General features: G+C 39.5%; 1 protein-coding gene across 1 annotated transcript in view; it reads right to left on the bottom strand.

Annotated features, from left to right (window-relative positions):
* The window catches only part of Sorcs3 (sortilin related VPS10 domain containing receptor 3), a 588,549-nt gene that overhangs the window by 113,414 nt on the left and 457,140 nt on the right, over positions 1-17,995 (bottom strand). Inside the window, exon 8 of the mRNA XM_076924035.1 lies at positions 5,360-5,449. Within this exon, the coding sequence (XP_076780150.1) occupies positions 5,360-5,449 (90 nt within the window). The remainder of the gene's footprint in view (positions 1-5,359; positions 5,450-17,995) is intronic.

Genomic DNA, 17,995 nt, shown 5'->3' with positions numbered 1-17,995 from the left:
TTCCAGAGAGCCAGATGTAAAGAGTAGGTGTGGCAAGTAGGTGGTCATTTGTGATAATGGCTGCAGGAGTCTCAAGGTCACATGGAGTCCATGGATCAGAGGATAGAGGGCAGCGAGCAGTGCATGAAAGACAGAATGGGAATGTGCAAACTGATTAGGATTACACATTAATCCTTAAGAACAGTGGTTGCGACCTACAAGTCCTAAGTAAGGAAGCAAAAGTGAATATCCTTGTCACTGTTTCTATAATAATGTTAAAGAAATAGCTTCCCCCTGTCTTATTATTCGCAATGGGTCTAACTACATCCTATTGGCAAATTACTGCATACTCTGATGCAGATAAGGAAAAGGTATTGCAAACTCTGATATGATCTCTGCAAGTACTTCAGAAGAAATTGCTTTTGTTTTGTTTCATTTTACAAAAGGGTTTAATGTATCTCAGGCTGGATTCAAACCCAGTGCATGGCCCAGGCTGGCCTGGAGCTACAGATCCTCCTGGTTCTACTTCCTAAGTGTTTGAATAATACACATGTACCATCATGCCTTGCAGAGAATTACTTTTAGATTTCTTTTTATTTGTTCTTTTTTATTCCTATATATTTCAGTTAGTTTTTGTTGCATGTGTATGTGTGTTCACATGTACGTAGAAGCTTATGTGTTAAAAAAAGAATTTGACTTCAGAGATCTCCTTCCTCCATCACTCTATACTTGTTTATTGAGGCAGGGTGTTCTGCTAAACCCTGAATACATAGTATAGTTCGACCAGCTTGCTTAAGGGGATCCCCTGACTCTGACTCTCCAAAAGATGCAAAGGATCGGATGTCACACTCACACTCGCATGTCAAGTACTTTATCTACAAAAGCTTCTCCCGAACTTAAAGATTTGCTTTTATAAAGAAGTATAAAAAGGGTCTGAGTGTGTAACAGGACATGGAGATGACATGACCAAACAACTGAAGGAGAAATTTTCTTTGAAGCCAAATGATGCTCAGAAATGCTTTCTGGTCAGGCAGATGACTGCCCCTCATTGCACTGTTTGCCCAAGTCCTCAGTTGCCTGTACAAGCTTGAGAATGGGCAAAGTTTAAGAAGAGAGGCCAATAGAAAAGCCAGATTTAAGTTTGGTCAAGACAAATTATCAGGTGTTTTGTCCACATTTGTTGTAGGACAACAGTTCAGCTAATCCCTTAGGAGAAAAAGAAATGTAAATATGGCCTAGTGACAGAAAAACAGATCAGACATCTTAGTCTTAGCAAGTCTCTTGGAAAGCAGTTCTTTGGGGGATAAGTCCCTCCCCAAACACAAAACTTAACTTTGGCTGTTTTCCAGAATCATGGGGCTCAAGCAAATTTTCAGGGGTATCACTAAAACCCAAATACTTTTGGGGAAAAAAAAAAAGCAAACAAAATTTTTCTCTTGTAGAAATTACTTTTAGAATGACAACTTAAGGAAAAAAATTAGAATCTAATTTAGATTAGAATTAAAAGTCTATGTCAGGCTGCAGGTGGTACAGTGACAGCTTTAAACAATATGGAAGCTAATGCTATCGAAGACACAATTCTACTGTCAGCTTAATCTGCATAGCAGGCAGGTTGAGAACATTGGTACTATCTCCACCTAAGTGACAGTTGCTCCTTAGATTTACTAAGCACATTACACTGGACATCCCATATGAGCCGTTCATTGACTCCTCACAAGGTTTCAGTGTTGCTATGCCATTTTGCTTTGAGCAGACCCAGGCTTCTGGGTAAGTGGTTGAGCTTGAAGGGGCATGTATTGCTTATTCTCTTCCACCATTCTTTCTGATTGGTGCATAAGTGCCACGCCTACGACATGAGAACCCCAACCCACTGCTCAACAAGGGAAGTACAGAAGCCTAGACAAGCTGCTCCTCATTCTCACAAACCTGCTCCTTATTAATGTCATTCGTCTCACCTTCTGCAGAATACTTGAAAGTCAAGGTCTGCATGTTCTGAAGAGATAGGCTGCAAACAGAAGCATGACATGCACTGATAACAGGGAAGTTTTCCATCATTTTGTTTTTACCCAACACACCTAACAGCAGCTACAGCACTGCATGGAACAAGTCATCTCACCCTCTTAAACAATAGAAAGAACTAATCTGCCTTCATTCTCTCTGCCCCTAGCTCCTTAGCCCTGATTATGAAAATCTGGGCAAACATCGGCTAATAAAATGATTGATCACCGTCCAGCTACCTTCACAGCATTCTTGTATTAATGAGAAGTCTATCTGGATGCACTTCTATGAAGGGGCTGCATGCCTGGCTGGATACACCTCCACAATAAGTCACCATGGGGTTGCTAATCTTTAATGGACTGCTCTGTGTGGAAATCAATTCAGGGCCTCATTTGTACCCCACCTGCAGCCACATGCCTAAGGGACTGAACTGTTGCTTTCTTGAGAAGGTTAAAAATTTCATAAATACAGAGGTAAACATGTTTGCAATGTCCTTCCAGTGTAGAGATGGTTTGGAAGATTCCTGAAACACACATTTTAGGTAAAGGTTGAGAGACTTTCAGGCTCAGGCCTGGAGGTTGGGGGACCATAGCATCCTCCATTAGGAAGACCATGGCTAAATTTTTCCCTTTCTCATCCTCTCATACTGGTTTCCTGGCAGTCTTTAGACTACTTAATGGGTACATCCTGCAGTCAACATCCTGAGCAATTTACCAACAAAATCTACTCATAGAGAAGCCAGAGTGAAATCAGAAACCAGTCTCTATGTTCCCCCAGGGCTATTTAATATGGGATCTGAGCTTCTAATCAGCTGTCCTGCCAAACTCTGCAACCAAACTTCACAGGGTATATTTTAACTCTGTTAAAGGAGCCATGTTCACTTAAAACAAGGCCTTTGCAAGTGCAGTTGGTCCTCCCAATCTCTGTTCTCCAGAGACCAATGTGCAGTTAATTATATACCTTTGCTTAACAAACACGGCATGCTACTTATTTTTGTGATTCCCCTAAACATATGGGCATGAGATTCAAAGATGATTTTAAGTATTCAGAAAGCATGTGCATAGGTTATGATAAGGCTATGCCATGCTAGCTATACAAGAGATTTTTGTCATCTATGAATTTTGGCATCTGCAAGTAGCATGGTACCAACTCCTCTGAGATAATAAGATAATGTTATATTATCTACCACCCTTGTACTTCTGATCTACCTTTGTTTACAGGTCATATTTTACAGTTTTTCTTATATTATCTTAAACACAACTTTCTCTGGGAAATTGCCCTCACTATCCACATTCAATTAGATGCACCTTTTGTCTAAAAATGTTCCTTAGGCTTCTAGAATCCTCCCTGTACTTACACTGGCTTATCTAATGGTGCTTGTCTAGCAGACTACAAGCCTTAGCCGGCAGAAAATATTTGCATTGTATTCACTATTCAATCTATGACTAGTTCAATTTTTAAAATGTCTTAGAGAGTCTTATTAAATTTATATTTATTTGATGTTAGCAGGTAAGGAATATTTCTTACCATATTTACTAGTGTAGCTATAGTTCAATGTATTTTTTAGCAAGTGCTTTTTAAATGTGTTATTAAATTTATACTTATTTGATTTCGATTGCTTTCAAATACTTTGATTTTTATAAAGTGTGCAGAGTTCAAGAAATTAAGTTAATGCGTGAATACATAATTCTAGTGAAGCTACAACACAATTTTAACCCATTAATGCCACACCCAGTCATATCCATCCAATGCCATATCTACTGCTGAACCAAATGGCACCATTCATCTTAATACCACTTCTGAACATGAGCAAGTCATTTGGCAAGCCCTATGTGTGACTCAGAACTCAGTGCCCCAAAGTGTGGCACATTGGCATGTTCTGTACTTTGAAGTCAAGGACCACAGAGAAGATTCTAATGAAAGTCTTCTAAACCAACTCCTCACCTTCCTCTATTAACTTACTTTTTCCTTGAATCAAATCATAGAAGCTAGACTGTGTCCTATTTGACTGGTGGAAGGAAGAGAAATAGCCCCTTCCAGGAATGAACTGCTTTACTACTTGACTAATACAGAGTTGCCAACCTTACAAACCGTGTGTGTGGTGTGTGTGTGTGTGTGTGTGTGTGTGTGTGTGTGTGTGTGTGTGTTTATAAATTTTGGCACAGTGGATTATATTTGTATATTTGCACTCATATACACAAATACAAATATATCTTTGGTTATAACAAATATAACCAAAGGCAATGAGAGTATCAACTTGTGAGTCAGGATACAGAGGGGTCAAGGGGGTATCTGGTAGGGGCAGGAGGGAAAAAAATGGAGGTAAGATGATGAAATTCTATTCCAGGGGGAATGGTGGAATTCCATTTCAATTAAAACCATTAAAAATTAATAATTTTGGCAAAGAGTAAAAAGAGGAGAGAGACTGAGTTTTATAATTTGAACTCTTCATCATTAAATGACTTTTAAACAGTTCAATGTTTAACATAGATTGCCAACTTAAATTAATGAAAAGTTGAATAAATTAATAAAGAATGAATGAATGTGTGATAGAATGAGCATGCCCATACATGAGTAAGTGAAAATAAAACAGCAAGGGGTGTAAAGGGACTTACCTGCTTATCCCATAATCAACCCACTCTGTTTTCAGGTAGCCTTACACACTGTTTCTGAGCCTCATCTAAGAGGCCTATGACTTCCTATCATATGACATGGCAAGTACATGCCCCAGGATGGCCTCCTGCAGCCCCATGAAGGGATACCATCACATCCTGGTCTTGTTCACAATGAATTAACAAGATCCATCTTCACCTAGAAGCCAGTGTTCGTGTAAAATGGTACCCACAAAAAAAAATGCTTTATAATCTTCCAGTGGAGGAGTTGAAATGTTACCACCTGATATTCTTGTTCTAGTGAGTTAGGCTGTTTATTTACTCAGTGAGAGAGTGGAACACAAACAGGTTGCATGTGTTTATATTCACCCTTAAAATGCAAAGAGAAGCAAGAAAACCCCCAGACTTACCTGTGTACTTTTAGCTGTACACGTAGCAGCTTTGCTCCTGCTGGACAAACTTGTCTCCTGTTTGTCAACAGCACTGCTTTTGAAACGAGTCCCCTCTGAGGAGACTGGTTTCAAAGCCAGTCTTCCTTTCTCTCTCACTTTTATCAAACAGCACAGGATCCTACCACATGCTTGAGTTATACAAAATCAAACTCATGCCTGTGGTGCTGCTGAGAAAGAAATACAGTGCTTACATGCAGCACCACCAACAGTGATCAAAATCCTTTAGGGGTGCCCCAGAGTAAATCTCAATGGCAGGCAGCCTCTCCATCCCTGGATTTGTCTAGCAAGGCTCAGGATAGCAGGCACTGTGTACAATACCTTTGGCAAGGAGTACTTGGGCAGCTTTATCTGGGCGAAGGCTTCTCTTCGATAGGACACGTAGTAGCTGGCTCTTCCACCTATTGTTACCTGGATCATGGGAGAAACAACAAGAGATCAGATGGGGACACAAGTTAGAAAATACTCTCTGTCCTAAAGTAACCTCAATAGACTCAAAATTACCTTTCCAGGTCTCTCTAATCTTAGTTTTGAGTCCCCAATCCCATGGAATTCTTGAGTGTTTCTATGTCACGGTGCTGATATGGTAAATACACAATTACAATGATAATCCCTGTGTCCCTAAATTTCTAAGTGAAAAAAACATAGGGTGATTTTGTATGCTGTCACTCTGCTTCACAGATGCAACATACCTAATGTGCATTTTCCACTGAAACCTAAGAAGCTATCAGCATCAGTTTCCATCATGATCTATTTGTACAGTATCTGTTAGTTTTTAACAATTTATTAATGCATTGCACCCATAACACTATGATCATAAGCATTGTTTGGTCTAAATGATTAGCATGGCTCAAACCATCACTACAGAGAAATTTTATTTCGTTTCTAATGGTCACACTTTTCCATTCATATTCGTAAATCCATGCATTGAACAGGTGCTTTTTGTTCCTTCCCATGTGCAAGCTGATTAAAGGCAGCGAAATTAAGAAGAAAAGTCTTGACATGAAATTTATAAACTTCTATTTGTTCAGAGCTAGGAGGACAGGAATAAGCTCAGCCACCTCACTTGGCAAAGGGTGGATCCTTCATTAGATGACATGGTATCACTCCAAAAACTGGTCCACACGCCTGGGTTTGTGGAAAAGTCCTGCCAATATGGCACAGCTCTACGGACGGCTGCTCTTGGTCCAATTATCCTAACTCAGGGGAAATTAATATTCACAGAAGAAGATAACATGGCCTGTTCAGAGAAAATAGCAGGAGGACAATAGCAACCAGGCTGCTGCAGAGGCAATTACTCCAGGCACATGCTTCCTGCTCGCCAAGCACATGCTGGAGACCAGCCAGGACCCTCATTCCTGACCAAAGCTAGCAGCCATACTCAGCAACTGCTGGGGACCGTGAGGTGTAACGTCTCTGTTGAAAGACACCCACCATCCCTCATTCTGATGGATGGCCACCCCTACGGTTATCTTTCTTTTCCTTCACGTATGAAAAGACTCCAAAGGAGGTACTAAAGCTACCAGGTAGAGGGGTTGTTAAACTAAGCATAAGGCAGAGTCTAGGGAAAAGTCTGGTGCAGAAGTTAAGGCTGTAAATGAAGATGAGAGATTAGTTTTCTCCTTCATCTTTAGGGTTACTGCAGGTCTCTATTTTTCTAATGAGATTCAGGTACATTTTTTTAATTATAGAACTTTTATTTTTATTTTTATTTTTCTAAAGTACTTGTATTGGCTAAGAGTGGGTGTTGACACATTGAGATTGATGGTTCATGGAGAATTCCTACTTTGTATGATAATCATTAGGTTCATAGACTTAGATTAAGACGTAACTCTTGGGCATAGGTACACAGACAATCTTAGACCTTACATGACCCTATGCATTTATTTGTTTGATTTAATTCTATTTAATCATAAAATTAAAACATATAAACATACGTGCCAGTCAAAAAACTAGATTAGTAATTTTGAGTTTTAGCATGCTTCAGTATTACCTGGATAGCTTATTAAATCTCAGACTGCTGAGTCCCATGTCTTATATTGAATTTGGTTGGAGTCAATGAATGATCTTTTCTAATAAGTTTCTTGGTGCTGTTGCTATCTGGGGACCAGACTTTGAACACCAGAAAACTAGATCTTTAACAGCAATCTGCATATACCTCTATGTTCCTCACCTGAACTCCATGACTGATATCATTCATTGAGGTGATAAGTTTCAATTGATATGAAATTCCTATAATTAAACTTTTTAAATGCCCAATTCAGTAGCATTTAATTCATTCACACCATTGTCCAGTTTTCACTTCTATTTTGTCCTTAGGCATTTTATCAACCCCAAAGAGGGTCCTCCATATGAGATAACATTTAAGCATCCTAAATATATGCTGTGCTTAAAATCTAGTTCTCTATAGAATCTCACTAAATCTGCCCTTTGGCACAGATGTCTCACATACAAACTCACACACAACTTAGAACGCTCATGCTTCGGTAATGAATACAGATTATGATCCTTATGGGCCACAGAATGCTCTAAAATATTAGAGAGCTATAGAAAGACCATATAGTCCAAGTATTTCCCCAAGTATTTATTCTACCACAGAATCTCCCACAGATATTAGGATGCCTTCTCCCCTCTTTATCTATGTACCTCTTTGTATTTTCCAAAACTCAATGCCTAAACCTAAGTGAAAGCCTCAAAGGTCCAGGACAAGGTCTTAGATGTCATCTGTTTACTGTGTGTCAATCAGCTTCCAAACTTTACCTCTTCCTTTTTCACAGGGCACCCAACAGTTACTCTTGTGGGGTACATATTCCTGTAAGTGTTCCTTATGTCTTATGATATTGTTGAGGCTTCCTTCCTTCCCAGACAATATAAGTGCCACAGTTTTAATCTTTGCATTTCTTCTAAAATGTATGTGGAAGTTTAATTCCCAGTGTGATAATAGTAAGATGTAGGGTAGTTTACAAGGTGATTAAATGTGAACACTTTACTTAATGAAGAGCATCAGAGGCTTATAAAATGATTACGGGTAGCTAACTTTAGCCTCTCTCACACATCTATCCCTCCTGCCATGTGAGCAAGACACAAAATAACAGGCAGAGAAAGTGGCCTTACAGACAATGGGCATACCTCTGCCTTGATACTAGATTTGCCAGCCTGTTTGTCACAATGAAAGTTGTAGTTTTGATGTTTATAAGTCACTCAGTTGAAGATATGTTATCTCAACAGCAGAATGGTACATAAATTGCTACTAGAAATGAGATGTGGCTAAAATATACAAAAAAATGCATGGAAAGGGCTTTAGAAACTGAAATAAATGCTAGAAAAAGCACATATTGCAACGAATGGAGCTTTAAGGTGACGCGGGCTTCAGGGAAATCTTTGGTCTTCTTAGAATGGCTTAAGCAGTGGTGATCAGCCTGCTGGTGGAAATGAGGACAGGAAACGTGATGCCAATGAGATTTCAAATGAAAATCAGGAGTAATGTGTTAGATACTGAAGGACAGTCAACCTTCAAAGAACATAACTGAAATGGCAGTATGCTCTAATAAGCATGGACAGAAGAATTTCAGTGTACAGAGTTAGAATATTTGGTGGGAGAAATATCTCAGCGAGGGTACGGCTGTTACATGAATTCTAGACAGCTTGTAAGATGAGAGAATTAATTTTGAATAGAATTTGTGTTCCACAGGGAAGTCAAACTTAGAGATTTAGAAAATTCTGATTGTGGTCATGTAAACAGTTAAAAGATGTGCTTGGGCAAGAAGGCCAAAGGTGTGGTCAAGGAAACTTTTTATAAGGAGATGAGGAGGAGCAGAAGGAAGGCAGATGGCCTTCATTAAGCGGATGGAAGATTGGTCCCTGGGGCATTTGGAAGACTTCCAAAACTACTACTCCCATGATAGGCCCAGAAAAATCATGGTTTTGAGGACAGAATGCTTTAAAGGGCTTGGGGCTTGCTATCCAGCATAACCTAAGCCTCTCTTGCCCAGATTATATGGTAGATCTTTCTGGATCCCCTTGTTGGGCCTTCTGAATGACCCTGGCCATGTCTCTAGAAAGTGTAAGGAATGAACCTCAATGTCATTCCTGTGGTACTAACTCTATATGCTCAGGGTTCAAGAACTATAGAAGCATGACTGCCTCCACTAAGTTTTCAAGAATGAAAAGTCCTAGGGACCAGGAAGAGATTGCTGCAGGCATGGATCTTCAGCTGAGTCTTCACTAGGATGGGGGTGCCAAGAGTTTGGCCAGAAAACAGAGGCTTCCACTGGAGAAACTCCAGAGAATCCATGGGGTAGAAATTCTTCCCAAGACTCCAGAAGTGTACCACCAATTATGGAACTAGAGCCGAGAAGAGCTACAGGTACCCCATTCCAATCCATGACTGTTGCTGTATAGGCTACACCCAGAAAAGCTATAGAGACTCAACAGCTAGAAAGCCTTCTAGAAAGCCTCAATCTTTCTAGAAGACAGGACAAAGATTATTTTCAATATTCAGAATTAAAGTAGTTAGATTTGATGGATTTGGGACCTGCTTGGAATCTGATACTTTTTTCCTATTACTTGCTTTGGTGGTTTTGCATGGAAATACCTAACCTCTATCAAGCCCACCACTCTATTATAATCACATAAGAATGCAGAGCTAGAGAACAATTTGTCTGAGGGTCAGTCAAAGCTTAAGTTTCATCCATGCATGATTTAGATGATATTTAAATGATACTTCGGCTTTGAACATTGAGCTTGATTGTAAGTTAAGACTTTGAGATCACTGAAATAGGAAGAGGGCATTTTATATATGACAAAAAACTATGAATTGGAAAGGGAATACAGTGACAGACTACTATTGACTAAATGTTTAAATTCTCTCCAAGATTTCATATTAACACATGATTTGTAAATGCAACAAAATTAAGAGATAGTGTCTTTCAGGAAAGAATAAGCCACAAAGAATCCTCCCTCATAGAGGTACAAATACCTTAGGGTTATATGAAACCTCCTTCCTTTCTGTTCTCCTTTGCCTGAAGAGGACACAGTGTTGAAGGCTACATTTTGAAACCAAGAGATGAAGCTCCTTTTGACAATGAATTAGCCTCAAGCTTAAACTTGCTAGTCCCCAGACCAGGGAAAAACAAATCTCTATTTTTTTCAATGAGCTATCCAGATATTGTATTTTATTGTAGTAACCGAAATGATTGACACAGCTATCTCCAGGAAGACTGTGGATACATAATGATAATGAGTCAACTAGAGTTTGTTGAGAGCATCAACCACACTCCAAAAGTTCCTTAGCTATTTTATAAATTATCTAGCTATTCTTCATCGTAGCATTACAAAACATATATGGTGTCAAGTGACTTGTCAAAGACAAGACAAATTTGAACCTCAGAAAGCTTAGCTCTACAACTGTACCCCTTCTTTCTCTAAGTGGCTGGAGGAATTGCAACTCAGTTTAATTCATCTCACTGTAAAACAGAACATATTTATTTGATTCTTACATCTTATTTTTTTTTTAATCATACTGGTAAAGCTTTGCAACAGACTTGCATGTATGTTTCTCTGCATTCCTAGACAGCCTGTTATGACATTAATGGGACATTTAAAACTCAGGTCTTCTTAGAAGACATGAAGTAACATAAACAAATGCAACAGCAAGCACCGTTCAGTCTGTGTTCAGAGATGTAAGATGCTGTAGTGTACAGTTTACCTCATCACATCTATATTTTCCAAGTCAGAAGACTGGATCAGGAAGAGCTCAGCCAATACATCCAACATGACATAGTGTCTCATAGTTGCAGCCAGAATATGAACACTGGCTTTTTTACTCCTGTTTCTACCAAAACTTTGGCCTGGGAATGAACAGGAAATTAATACTGACAACCTGATAATGATTTTCTAGGATTAATCTGCTTATCCACTAAGACTGTGGGTCTGTTTTCTCCACACTTTCATGACTACAAGTGGGCACACAAAATTTCTCTCCATTTCTGTCCATGCCTGGATGGCCAAAGGCTTATTTCCATACAGTATCTTAAGCATCACATCCTCAGGAATGGAGCTTCAAAGTGCAATGGGGACAACCAGCTGATGTATTTGCTGTCTCTCCATTATTATTTGTGTGACTCTCTGGCAACCACACAGGAAAGAATAGAGTTTAGCCACTATTAATCTATTCTGATGAACTTTTCTTTTCCTTACCAGCAAAATTTCTAGCACTGTAAATCCCAGAGATTATTACTACTCTCCCTGTCAGTGACACCTTTTATTTTACATTTGATGAATGTCATCCAATTATTTGCTCTGGGCCCATCCTTCATGCTAAACACAGAATTAGCTGGGTCTTTTCCTTACTAATGACTGGCTCGTTAATCTGATTTTCTGAATTTCCATTTTACAGGTTTAATTGGGCTCCTAGCCAGTATAAATGATTCCTTTGGATAAATGTATCAGTCATTAAATATATCTGTCCCTTTTGACTATTCCCATTCTTGTTGTGGCCAAGCTTAACCTTACATATCTTTTATTATTTATTTTCATTCATTCTATTTTTGAATGATAGCCTTTCCTAGTGTACAGAGGGAAATATGCATACCAAAAATGAAATCAAAGCCAGTGAGTTACTTCCTGACTGGGCATTCAGTTGTTGAGCCTCTGGATTTATAAACAGACACAGGAAATATGAGAACAGAAACAAATATTTTTGAGTGCTTAACTTTCATGATATTATTTACTATTCATAATAATAATTGTTAATGTGATTATTTTTAATATATAACTATTATTAAATATTAGGTTAGAGAGATTAATAGCAGATAACATTTCTGATCATTTGTGTCAAGTGTTGTTCACCTGTACATACTAGCCTATTTTATGTTCAGGAATAAAACTAACATGTAATGAAGTTATGTAAAACACTCCAAAATATTGAGCAAGTAAATGATGACCCTGGAATTGAAACTTGACATTTATGGTTTTTAAAGCTTATGACAATCCTTACATTGAGTGAGACTCCCAAACTTCTCTGTGCAGAGGAACAGATCCCATATCACTCCACTTGCAATTTTGCAGACAGTATGCCCGCCAACAATGCAGATCTTTCTGTGTTGAGTTCCTGACAACTTCTCAGTCCCAGAAAAGTCAAAGCTCCATTGTTGCCCACAACTGAAAATTGCTGCTATCAGAATTTTTGCATAAGAAGGACCACAATGGAAATAAGTTTGGCTTATACAAGGACTGTTGCTCTCATAGAAAATGACATTTAGAAGCTTTTCCAGTTAAAAGATTGAGCTGGGTCCAACACAATTTGAATAATATAGGTGAAGAAAATGGCCACAATTGTAGATACATATCAGCTGACTATCACGTGACTCAAGCATTGTTTTGTTCTCCCTAAAAAAGGGAAAGGGATACTTGAACCCTTCAAATGCACAATTACCTTTTGCAAATCATTTGTTCATCAATTTCACTCAGGTTATTCAAAATAAAGCTCAATGTTTTTAGGCCTTTATCTCCTTCTCCACTTAACCAGTAATAGAATTCTCTCAAAGAACTTTTTCTTTCTTTTAAGAACAAAGAGACAGTATTCTTATACTGGACCCTAAGAGGCCAACTTTATGTCTGCAGTCCCAGATGCCCAAGAAATCAAAACAGGAAAATCACTACTTCATCTTCAGAGTTTCAGGTCAGCCTGGGCAGTAGAGTGAAATTTTTGAAAAACTGAGTCAATGAACAGCCATGTGTTTCACCAAAATTTTGCTACCATGTCTATACAGATGATAACTGTCATGGCAGCTTCCTCATAGTAGAAGGAAATTCCACAGCTAATATGAGTTTATTTCCTCAAATTGCTTAGCTAAGGTTCCTCCCAACCTGTCTATCTCAGTGATACAGCACTTGGAACAAGGCAACATCCTATCAACGAGTCATCTCCTATGCTAGACTATTCAGAGTTCAGTGTTTGTCTCACTGGCGTTTGCTTATTTTATAACCTAGAGGCTCTGTAGTATACCTTGCTGTGCCTAGAAAGAGCAGATCTACTACCTAACACTGTATCTTGTGCTAAGGCTGGACCTTCTTCAAAACAGATTTGTACATAAAACCTTTTATTGGTACCAAACATAGTAGTCCCAAAATAGCTTCACAAAAATTAGATTTGTGTGGAGCGGTGGGCTGTGAGGGGCAGCTGGGTACCTCGTCAAGCACAGGCCTTGAATCCAGGAGATCCTAAAGGGACAGTAGATGTTTGTCTTTGCTCCTCGGCCCTGGTTCCTCTCCCTCTACAGCCCTTCCCAAAGAGAGGTTTGTGTTACATAGCACAGGTAGAGGGCATGACAACAGGTTGCAGAACCTCTAGAGATCTTCATATTTATGAGTTACCTAATGGCCAGAGAGCGTAGCCAATTAAGCATTTCTTCCCACACCCTCTCATACTTGCAAAAGGTATTTAACCCCAGGCCCACCCTGAGAACATGGGGTACAGCTTCATCCACTTTCCACCATGACAATAAACATTTTAAAATCATGGACTACCTCTAGTCCTTGGGGCCCACCATGGAGAACCATAGAGGGGGCCTTCAACTAACAAGCTACAGTCTAATCTCCAGCTGGAGGACTTCTCTATGTTCCAGCCATGGAGAAGCTGCCAACCCAAGTGGAGCTAGCTGAGCCAGCCATGACCCAGCCAAGCAAATCGTCTTGACCAAGATTCTCATCTACCCTTAGGGGCACTGCTGGAGCTTCTCCCCCTCACCCCTTTTGGCTGCAGGCCAGTCCAGCCTGGATACCCCAGTCTCAATTCTTCACAGCCTCGCAGTGGCACCTGGGAGCTCACGGGTCTGAGACCAGTCGATCCCCGCCCATCTTCTTGCCCAGGGGTCCCCAACCCAAGAGCTCTGGCCCCTGCAGGACCTCAGACTGGGATCTCCCCATACCTGGAGTGGAGTTCTGTGGCTTCCCATAGTCCAGTGTCCACCTGGTACCTGGTGCCTAGTGCCGTGTGGAATGAACTCAGTTGAACTCCCATGCTTCTGCCCTCTAAGCCACAGCTCCAGCCACCTGGAGTGGCAGACGTGGGATCCACAACTCAGCCCAACAGAACCCATGCCCACGCACGAGCTACAACCCCACAGACTTGAGATGAAAAGCTGACACTGAAGCTAATATTACTTTCACTTTCATGTCATGTGTCTATAGAGATGGAAGAGGATGTGGGGGGGCAAGGTGAGTATTGAACTTGTCAGTAAACTCACTTGTCCTAAACTACTGATGAAGCAACTACTACCAGGTAGGCAGCTTCACTTCTCATCAAAACCATCACTAGACCACTAACCTATTTCCCTGTTTGTTACAAATACTGGCAGGGAAGAGAAAGATGATGAGCAAGAAATCCATGGGACAGTCAGCTTGTGGTTAGACACAATGGCCAGAAGAATTAATATTCTCAACTCTAACCACCTGTATTTCATCAGATATAACAAAAGAACCCAGTTTCCAATTATGTGTGTCTTCAAGGGGAATACTTTCCCCAACTTTTAAGAATTAATCACATTAGTTGGTATCCTAGAAATGTATATGAAAGTGGCTTCTCCCCCTTGCTAATTTAATGACCTTGGAAATTAATTTAGATTTCCCCTTCTGAAAGATAAAGATATGACTACTAATTCTGATGATATAGTATGAGAATAAATTCATCTTTACAGCATGCTCACACACACACTCACACACACAAACACACTGAAAGAGAGACAGAGAGACACAACGAGACAGAGAAAGACAGAGACAGACAGAAAGAGATGCTTATTTCATATTACTTGTTCAAGAAGAATTGCAGAAAAAGATGCCTGTAGCCATATAATACCTGGAAGGCCTTCTGGAGACTGACTAGTTAGTAGTTATATGTAGTCACCTGATCATACTGGCCAAATCTAGAGCTATGAAATTCTTCTCCTTATCCTCAGCCAGGATGAAATCCCAGGGGTCCAGAAGTAGAGAGCACGAAGCCTATATGTGTCTCAGATTACCATTAATGAATACAAGTTAGTTCCCATGAACAAATTACCTTTGTGGGGAGGTATCATGGAGTTCATACTTGCTAATGAGTTGAATGACCTGTAGAAAGTGGGCAGTCCCAAAGTGGCAGAGTTCAGATTTAAATGTAGGTTACTATATCCTGACAAGGTCAATTATACTAGACAGTCTAGAATAAGTCTAAATTGTCTACTCTGAAGCCTCTCTAAAGGATGGCTAGTTTAGGATGAATCATAAAGACCCAAGCCTAGGATCAACCAATTTCATGGTGGCTTGTCCTTCCTGCCCTCCAATTTCCCATCCCATTCATCATTATTTTTCCTTTGAATTATAGGCTCTTAGTTGACAGCATTCTTGCTGCACTTACTAGTTGTACAGTAGGAGGTTGGCTCATTTGCAGAACTATATTGATTTTGAGTGTATATAATGTGTCTTGTTGTTATCTTGGTCCTCTCTTGGCAAGCTGTTTCTATGTTACAGCATCATGAACTTTTTCAGTGCTCTATGCTCTTAGTCTTTCTTTATTTTCCGTATTTTCTATTATTCTTTGATAATTTAATGCAATATATTTTGATCAAATTCATTCCCCTCCACTGACTCTTCTCATATCCTCCCTCACTTTCCAATCCAACTTTATATTATTTGTCTCTTAAAACACACACACCACCACCATCACTATGGAGTCTGATTTTATTATTCTGATTATCATTTGATTTTAATATAACCCAGGAAGTTTAATTACATCATCATTTTATAGCTAAAGGGCCCAAGGTCTAAACAGACTATTGTAAGTCACATTGTTGCTTAAACTTGGGGCTCAAGAAAAATCTCAAAACTTCTGACTTTTAACCCCAGGCTTATCTCATTTTTCTATACTTCTAAAATGTGTTTCCTGAGTCAGAAATAAAAGGAAAAAAACAGAGATGAGAGACAATTAAATAGATTGTTATACAAGTGGGTAGTGATTTTATATCAAATATTCTTTTGAGTGGTTAATACTAATTCAACAGGAAAATAAGAGACTGTAAGAAAGTTCATCTGCTCTGAGAAACAGAGCAATCAATGACAAGATATAACAAACCAGTGCTGAGTCCACATATTAATTAATGTTGTGAACAAATTTACACAATCTTTTTAAAGTTTTTCATGTTTGAGGACTGGAGGATGGGTAGTGGCTCTAGCTTCACTGTGTTATATATAACATTTATCAACAGGCAAAGACATGTTTAGCACTTTCGTGCCAAGACTGGGCCAATTACTGTCATGGATGCAGTGACATCAAAGAGTCCACCATCCTTTGGGAGGGCAAGAGTACTATACAAGGTGTACCAACAGCAGTGAAAGAGCATGGGCAATGCCATGCCTACCACCACCCCATGCAGTATGAAGGCTACTTTCTGTCATATTCCTTCCACAGAACATCCAAGGTTAGGTGAACTTAGTCTAATGCACCTTTCTACAATTAGAATGGATTAGTGTCGGATTCTGTGGGTACCACATCCATCCTACTGATGTTTGCAGAAACATCAAGGGATAAGAAAACACAAGGCAGCAAAGTCACAGAACAAGCAAAGGGCTAAGCTGGCTTTAAATGCATAATGTTTGACCCCAGAGAGCTTGTGGCTATAGATATGTTTTTAAATCATCACCCACAGTGTGTCATATAAATGTTTACATTCATGCATGCAAACACCCAACCTCCAATACACATAAACTTATATACAAGATTATATATAATATACAAAAAGGTGTGATTTCTAATTCTGCAGGCTTGGAAGAATTGATCTCTAACAATAAAAAAACATTTGCTTGTTGAATGAGGTGATGAGAGTAAAGCATACAGATCTGAGAGGCCAGAGAGGTGGGATTGCTCTAAGTGACAAATGGAGAGGGGATCAAAGGAAAAGATGAGAAGAAGGTATGATATAACCTAGAAAGGGAAAAAAAGAAGAGGAAAGTCACCAGAAAATCTAGAGATGCATGCAAATGGAGGTAAACAAGGAAGGTGGTAAATCACCCGTTGATTTGAAATGAGGTGCTTTGAGATGACAGAAAGAAATAGCACACATGTGTAGATTGTATGTTATACTGCGTGTATTTGTGTGACTGCATAGGAAAGATTTCTTGTAGCTCATATTTTCAGAGGGTTTAGTCCTTTATAGTTTGACTCTGTATTTCTGAGTCTATAGGTGGAGAAGAATGTCATGATGTCAGAAAAAAATATGGCAGGGATTATTTACCTCATGGTAGCCAATATGAAGGAGGGGGAGGAGTAGAAGAGGGATAAGAAGATAGAAAAATCAAGGGAGAAAGGAGAAGAGGAGTGTCCAAGCAAAGGACCCTCCTCTCTAGCTCCCTTCCTAGCTAAATTTCAATCCTAAAGTTCTCAGTGTCTCCCTAACAGTACCACCAGAAAGGGGCTAAGTCTTCAATACAGGAGTCTTCTGGAATTACCTGATGTCGACAACGTAATGCTGTATGGTGCATGATATAAACACAGCTTCATTTTTAATCTACAACTGACTTAGTTATGGTTTCTCTTGCTGGGCTGAAACACAGTGACTAGAAAGCAAGTTGGGGATGATAGGGTTTCTTTGGTTTATACTTCCATATCACTGTTCATCATTACAGAAAGTCAGGGCAGGAACTCAAACAGGGTAGGAATCTGGAGGCAAATGCTGATGCAGAGGCAATGGAGGGGTGCTGCTTATTAACTCTCTCCCTCTGACTTGCTCAGCCTACTTTCTTATAAAACCCAGAAGCAGCAGCCCAAGGATGTCCCTCCCCCAGCAATCAATAATTTAAAAACTGCCTTATAGACCCACCTACAACCTAATCTTATGGATGTATTTTCTTGATTGAGATTTCTTTCTCTCAGATGACTTTAGCTTGTAACAAGCTAACATAAAACTAGCCAGCACAACATCTTTA

The sequence above is a fragment of the Arvicanthis niloticus genome, chromosome 1, assembly GCF_011762505.2.
Source record: "Arvicanthis niloticus isolate mArvNil1 chromosome 1, mArvNil1.pat.X, whole genome shotgun sequence".
In the NCBI taxonomy this organism is placed as follows: domain Eukaryota; kingdom Metazoa; phylum Chordata; class Mammalia; order Rodentia; family Muridae; genus Arvicanthis; species Arvicanthis niloticus.
This window is presented reverse-complemented; position numbering and strand designations above follow the sequence as displayed.